At 41.4% G+C, this 6,930-nt stretch overlaps 1 protein-coding gene across 3 annotated transcripts in view; it reads left to right on the top strand.

Moving 5' to 3' along the window:
- RPS3A (ribosomal protein S3A) overlaps positions 1-3,458 on the top strand; it is a 5,779-nt gene extending 2,321 nt beyond the window's left edge. For 2 of the 3 annotated variants that reach the window (XR_001003392.1, XM_011956517.1), the window contains 3 exons: positions 1,720-1,928; positions 3,009-3,118; positions 3,291-3,458. Coding sequence is in view for 2 of the 3 variants with exons in the window: in XM_011956517.1 (XP_011811907.1) it covers positions 1,720-1,928; positions 3,009-3,118; positions 3,291-3,412 (441 nt within the window). In the remaining variant the exon portion in view is untranslated. Of the gene's footprint in view, positions 1-1,719; positions 2,609-3,008; positions 3,119-3,290 lie in introns of those variants that run through there. The other variant, XM_011956537.1, reaches the window with a different exon arrangement.
- The last annotated feature ends 3,472 nt before the right edge of the window (positions 3,459-6,930 follow it).

Genomic DNA, 6,930 nt, shown 5'->3' with positions numbered 1-6,930 from the left:
TAGCCAGGATGGTCTTGATCTCCTGACCTCGTGATCCACCCGTCTCGGCCTCCCAAAGTGCTGGGATTACAGGCTTGAGCCACCGCGCCCGGCAAGTTCATTTTATTTACTGATTGATTGAGACCAGTGAAATGTCCACAAAGTTCATTTAAAATTTTGTTTTCTTCCCGTTATTGAGTGCTAACTCTGGGGTTGCCACACCATGATATTTTACTTAATATTTAAATCTAAGATTTAATAGTGGTGTATCATCAAAGTCAGATTTTCTTGCTGCATAGATCAGTGGTTTTTTGAGGAACGTTTAGGTGCAGGTGGATGGTTTTGCCTGTCTTCAGGATACTTTTTGACCTCAGAATTGAGTGTTGATTAACTGTGGCAACAGAGCATAATTGTGGCAGAGCCTCTGGTGTGAGGTTAAAATCTTGGCTCCATTTCCCTATTGTGTTCTCTTTGGAAAGTAACTTGTTTTCTAAGCCTCAGTTTCTTTATTTGTAAAGTGCAGGTGAGAGTATCATTTTATTGAATTGTGAGGATGAAATGAAAATATTTCAGATGTTTCTGGCTAACTATCCAGTTAGAATATTTTGTGGGAGTTTTTTGTTTTGGGGAGATTGAGGCTCTAGGCTGGAGTACAGCGGCACCATCTCTACTCACTGCAACCTCCTCCTCCTGGGTTCAAGCAATTCTCGTGCCTTAGCCTCCCGAGTAGCTGGGATTACAGGTACCCGCCACCATGCCCAGCTAATTTTTGTATTTTTAGTAGAGACAGGGTTTCACCATATTGGCCAGGCTGGTCTCGAACTCCTGACTTCAAGTGATCCGCCTGCCTCAGCCTCTCAGAAGTGCTGGGATTACAGGTGTGAGCCACTGCACCTGGCATAGTTTGAATATTTTGTATGTGGGAATGAATGATGACGAAATGTTTCGGTCCCAAATGATACATACTGATTATACCGTTACATTTATCCTGATATTCCTCTAAGGCTTTATGGTTTACATTTCTGGAAATATTTTAAGGTCCCTTATTTGTAAATTGTATTTGATGAGTTTTTTTTGTTGTTGTTAATACTAAGGTATAAAATTTACAAAATGCAAACAAGGTAAATCAGTTTTCACCACTACCCAAGATGGTTTTTGTTTTTTCAATGTAGGCAATAATATGACCACTAATTAGGGGTTTTTAATTATATTTTAGCTCTGAAATTGGGTATTTAATCATCAACATGGCTTTAGTTTGGAACATTAAAGACATCTGTCAAGGTCTACATTTAGAGTTATAGCAGTCACCTATTCACAACACAGTTTTTTGAAAAATGATATAATCACTGTAGATGTTCATATCATAAAATAGCATGGATCCTCTCAGAACCTATTTTCCTCTGGCGTAGTTTTACACTTGAAGGGAGATGAGCTGTTTAGAGGGGTATATGTATTTGCAGTGGATGTGGGTTTGGGTGCCGTCGAAATAGTAGTGATGGAGGGTAGAGAGGAGGAAGGGCAGTTGAGAGGACCTGGTTATTTAATTTGGTAAGAATTTGGGGGTAACTATTGGTAAGTTCAAGGAAGTTAATTCTGTAAACTTAAGAGATGTTATTTATATTAGGATACTTTAATAATGAATGTTTGACAAATTGACAATCCAGCTTTTTAAAATTAGAACTTCAGGGATAAATGGATAACGTAAAACCTGTTAAATCTGACAGTATCTTTTTTCTCCAGACAATGATTGAAGCTCATGTTGATGTCAAGACTACCGATGGTTACTTGCTTCGTCTGTTCTGTGTTGGTTTTACTAAAAAACGTAACAATCAGATACGGAAGACCTCTTATGCTCAGCACCAACAGGTCCGCCAAATCCGGAAGAAGATGATGGAAATCATGACCCGAGAAGTGCAGACAAATGACTTGAAAGAAGTGGTCAATAAATTGTAAGTGTTTCTTTGCTTCCTCACACAACACAACCTTGAGTATTGATTATTCCTCAGATAAGGGAAAGCATATGAGACAAGGTAAAGGTCTGTTGAAATCCTGTCTGTGAATCCTTCTAGCTATATCCCTTTACGTAAAAGAGTAAGTACTCAGTAAATATTATTATTTGAGTCAGAGTCTTGCTCTGTTGTCCAGGTTGGAGTGCAGTGGTGCGATCCTCCTTGGCTCACTGCAACCACTGCTTCCTGGGTTCAAGCAGTTCTTGAGCCTCAGCCTCCTGAGTAGCTGGGAATACAGGGGACTGCCACCATGCCCAGCTAATATTTTTTCATTTTTAGTAGAGATGGGGTTTCACCATGTTGGCCAGGCTGGTCTTGAACTCCTGACTTCAGTTGATCTGCTAGTACTCTGTGAATGGTAACAGTTTTTTTTTGGTTTTTATTTATTTTGAATGAAGCTGTCTCACAGTAGATGGAGTTGAAGGACAGGAAATGTTTTTGCCCTACTTGGAAAATAGACTGCTGAATAAGCTGGGTGCAGTGGGATGTGCCTGGAGTCCTGGCTACTCAGGAGGCTGAGGCAGTAGGATTGTTTGAGCCCAGGAGTTTGAGGCCAGCCTGGGCAATATAGGGAGACCCTGTCGCAAAAAATAATAAACATACGTATATATATACACACAAAAAGAGAAAATATACTGAATAGACAAAACCTTTCATGATTAATAACACATGGGAATAAGTGATGAAAAAAGTTTCGGTCCCAGATGATGGCCAGTGATAACTTACATTTTTCTGATGTTCCCATGCAATATACAGTTAGCTAAGAGGGTGTAATGGAAAAAGCATAAGACTTGGACTCAGAAGACTCTACTAAGTGTAATTCAGATAGATCATCTATCCTTTACATGTGAAAGGAAAACAATAGCTTATCTTACAGGAGGATTTATGCAGGTTAAATGAGGTAGGTGTTACATGTGTAAGTTTATTCCAAGGCTTCTCTACATTTAAAGGAAATGACTTATCCCCTTGTATCTCATAATTAGGACTTTAAGAAAAAAATTTACTGTTACTGGTTTGCAGGATTCCAGACAGCATTGGAAAAGACATAGAAAAGGCTTGCCAATCTATTTATCCTCTCCATGATGTCTTCGTTAGAAAAGTAAAAATGCTGAAGAAGCCCAAGTTTGAATGTAAGTGAGAAATCACATGATTCCTGTAGGGCCAAATACATTGTTTTTGGGTGGAGGAGGAGTTTGGGGCTATATCATGGCCTTCTTTTTCTTCCTGTCATGCTTGCATAGTAGTGATGACCATTGTTTCAAGATGCACTATTACAGTTTTTTTTTTTTTTTTGCCTTTTAGTGGGAAAGCTCATGGAGCTTCATGGTGAAGGCAGTAGTTCTGGAAAAGCCACTGGGGACGAGACAGGTGCTAAAGTTGAACGAGCTGATGGATATGAACCACCAGTCCAAGAATCTGTTTAAAGTTCAGACTTCAATTAGTGTCAAATAAAAAGTGCTATTTGTGATGGTTTGCTTCTGAACATTGTTTTTTTAAAAATAATCTGACAGCTTGGTGGATTAGATAGTAAATTTGACAGCTGGTAAACTTTTCTGACCCAGACAAATTGGATATAAACATACTACTATGCACTTTTTCTGTGAAGCTGAAATGGGGTGGAGAAGCTGTTACCAAGTGGGCATTTAGTGCTATCCACCTACAGTCATTCATTCATTCATTTAGTTTCTACCTCTTCTCAAGCCTTCAGTTTTCTCACTTCTTGCTTAGCTGATAACCTTGTTTCGTATAATCACTAAAAAAGTTGTAAAGCAGATGAGAAAAGAACCCCACAAATTTCTGTTACCTATACTTTGCCACCTATGCATGTGTTAAATCATACTACCTTCTGTCATACCACTGGATGGATTGTGCTAAGACATAAGACAGCCTTTTTGTTTTTGCCAAATTGGCCTCATGGCTCCAGCAGTTCACACCTTTATCAATTCCTTGCTATGCCTTCCATCACCACACAAATACTAGTAATACAAATCCCAGAGCACCTTACTCAGCCCCTTGATAGCAAAGCTCAAAGGAATGTTTTATGTATCTACCATTTTTTTTTTCTTTACATAGAAAAAATTACATATTTGAGGTTGTGTGGTAGCTCATGCCAATAATCCCAGCACTTTTGGAGGCTGAGGTGGGTGGACTGCTTGAGGTCAGAAGTTGAAGACCAGCCTGGCCAACATGGTGAGACACTGTCTCTAAAAAAAAAAAAAAAATTAGCCACATGTGGTGGTCGCCTGTAATGTCAGCTTTTTGGGAGACCGAGGCATGAAAATCACTTGAACCTGGGAGGTGGTGGTTGCAGTGAGCTGAGAACACATCACTGCACTCCAGCCTGGGCTACAAAGAGACTGTTTAAAAATTATGTTTGAGAGACATGATCTTCCTCTCACCCAGGATGGAGTAGAGTGGTGTGATCATAGCTCGCTGTAACCCCAAACTCCTGGGCTTAAGCAGCCTTCCCTCTCAGGCCTCCTAAGTAGTTGGGACAGGCCTGTGCCACCACACCCTGCTTTTTTTTTATTTTAAAGACAGCCTCACTCTCACCCAGGCTGGAGTGCAGTGTTGCGATCTTGGCTTACTGCAACCTCCATCTCCCAGGTTCAAGTGATGCTTGTGTCTCAGCCTCCCCAGTAGCTAGGATTATAGGCGCCCGCCACCATGCTGGGCTATTTTTTGCATTTTTTAGTGGAGATGGGGTTTTGCCATGTTGGCCAGGCTCGTCTTGAATTCCTGGCCTCAAGTGATCCTCCCGCCTTGGCCTCCCAAATTGCTGAGGTTACAGGTGTGAACCACTGCACCAGGCCCACCCTGCTAGTTTTTAAGTTCTTTGTAGGGTCTTGGCTGTTATGTCCGGACTGGTCTCAAATTCCTGGCCTCAAGGGATCCTCCTGCCTGAGCCTCCCAAAGTGTTGGGAGTATAGGTGTGAGCCATGGTGTCCAGCCACATTTTTTAGTTTTTATTTTTCTTGGATTTGTTGCAGTTAGGCTTTCCCTCCAACACCACTCCAAGAAATTTCATTGTTAAGATTAGCAGTGATTTTGTTGGTAAGTCCAGTGGTCCATTCTTTTACTCGAGGTCTTTTGACCTCTATCAGTGACTTTTGCTTGTCACCTCGTCCTATTAGTGATTCTTGACAGTTGATTTCTTCCTGATTTTAACTGTCTTCCAGATCCTCGACTCAAGCTTTTCCTCCTACATCATTGGCTACTCCTTTGCTAGTTCCATTTTTTAGACTTTTAATCAGTTTTATAAGGCCCTAGGGCTGGTCGGGTGCAGTGGCTCATGCCTGTAATCCAAGCACTTTGGGAGGCCGAGGTGGGTGGATCACGAGGTCAGGAGTTAGAGACCAGGTTGGCCAACAGTGAAACCCTGTCTCTACTAAAAAATATAAAAAATTAGCCGAGTGTGGTGGTGGGCACCTGTAATCCCAGCTACTCGGGATACTGATGCAGGAGAATCGCGTGAACCTGGGAAGCAGAGGTTGCAGTGACCTGAGATTGGGCCATTGCACTCCAGCTGGGGTGACCGTGTGAGACTCTGTCTCAAAAAAATAAAAGGCCCTAGGGCTTGGTCGGTCCTTAGACGTTTCGATACTCTCCCTAGGTTCTTGGTTTTAAATTAATGGAGATTTTTATGTTTCTAGCCTGTACCTTTCTTTGGGAGATCAAGGTTTGTCTAAGAGCCAACTTGATATCCCCACTTGGATGTCAGACAGGCATTTAACATACAATGTTCTAAAGTGGTATCATCTCAATTGTACCCACCCTTTTGGTTGCTTAGGCCAAAATCCTCTGTGGTCATCCTTGACCATTCAGTTGATTCAAACCATATATATCTGGAGTCTAATCAGTTATTACCACCTTTCGCTATTTGAAACTAACCACTATTACTACTTGGATTGTTAACTGCCTATCTTGTCTATGTCCTCTCTTGTAGAAGTCTTTTATTTTTTATAGGCAGGATCTCACTCTGTTGCCCAGAATGGAATGCAGTGATGCAATCATAGCTCACTGCAGCTTTGTATTCCTGGGCTCAAGCGATCCTCCTGCCTTAGCCTCCTGAGTAGCGGGGGCTACAGGTGTGTGCCACCATGGCTGGCTAATTTTAAAATATTTCTTGTGGAAATGGGGTCTTGCTATATTCCCAAGGCTCCAAGGCTGGTCTGGACCTCCTGGCCTCAAGTGATCCTCCCGATTACAGGTGTGAGCCACTATATCAGGCCCTGAAAATCTGTTTTAGATGATTCATTCAAAGATCCATGTGATCTTGCGTCTGACTTGTCTCGTGCTCCTATTCCCCTTGCTCTTTCCTGTGCTTGAAATATTCTCCTTTACGTGGCCATAGTGTTTATTTCACCTCCTTGAAGTCTCTGCTGTTCGTTGTTTATTTTTAAGCAACCTGAATGAGGACTTGAAGTCTGTTCTAATAATGTCTCCTCCGTAGAATCTGGTGATGCCCTCTGACACTCGTGATTTTTTTCCAGTTTTGTTGACTTGTGTCTATGAGAAAAATTCCATGAGGACGGTGTTTTTGGTGGTGGTGGGGCACTGATTCACTGTCAGGTCCCCATTGCCTAGGCGTTCAATTCGTTGAATAAAGGAATGAGTGATATTCCCTATTAATGTCCCTTAGCCAAGAAACAAATGCCTTATTTTCTACTAAGGGCTGGTTTAGACATAGATATGGGTCCCAAATGTTAAGGGCTCCCTCCCCAGGGTAGAAAAAGAGGTCATGGGATGAGGACCGGTTATTACATAAATGGTGGTTTTCTTCTTGATGCATTGAGGCTGGATATAATTTAGTAAAATAATAGTATAATCCATAATCAAGCTCTAATCTGCTACACCTTGGAACAGAGGTTAGCATAGTATTCTACTTTTAGAAGGGCTCATTTGAAAAAGGTTCCAAAAGTAATTTTTTTTTTTTTTTTTT

Source organism: Colobus angolensis, unplaced genomic scaffold (genome assembly GCF_000951035.1).
Source record: "Colobus angolensis palliatus isolate OR3802 unplaced genomic scaffold, Cang.pa_1.0 Scaffold111, whole genome shotgun sequence".
Lineage (NCBI taxonomy): Eukaryota > Metazoa > Chordata > Mammalia > Primates > Cercopithecidae > Colobus > Colobus angolensis.
Note: the sequence above shows the minus strand (reverse complement) of the source record. Positions and strands in the feature narration are given on the sequence as shown.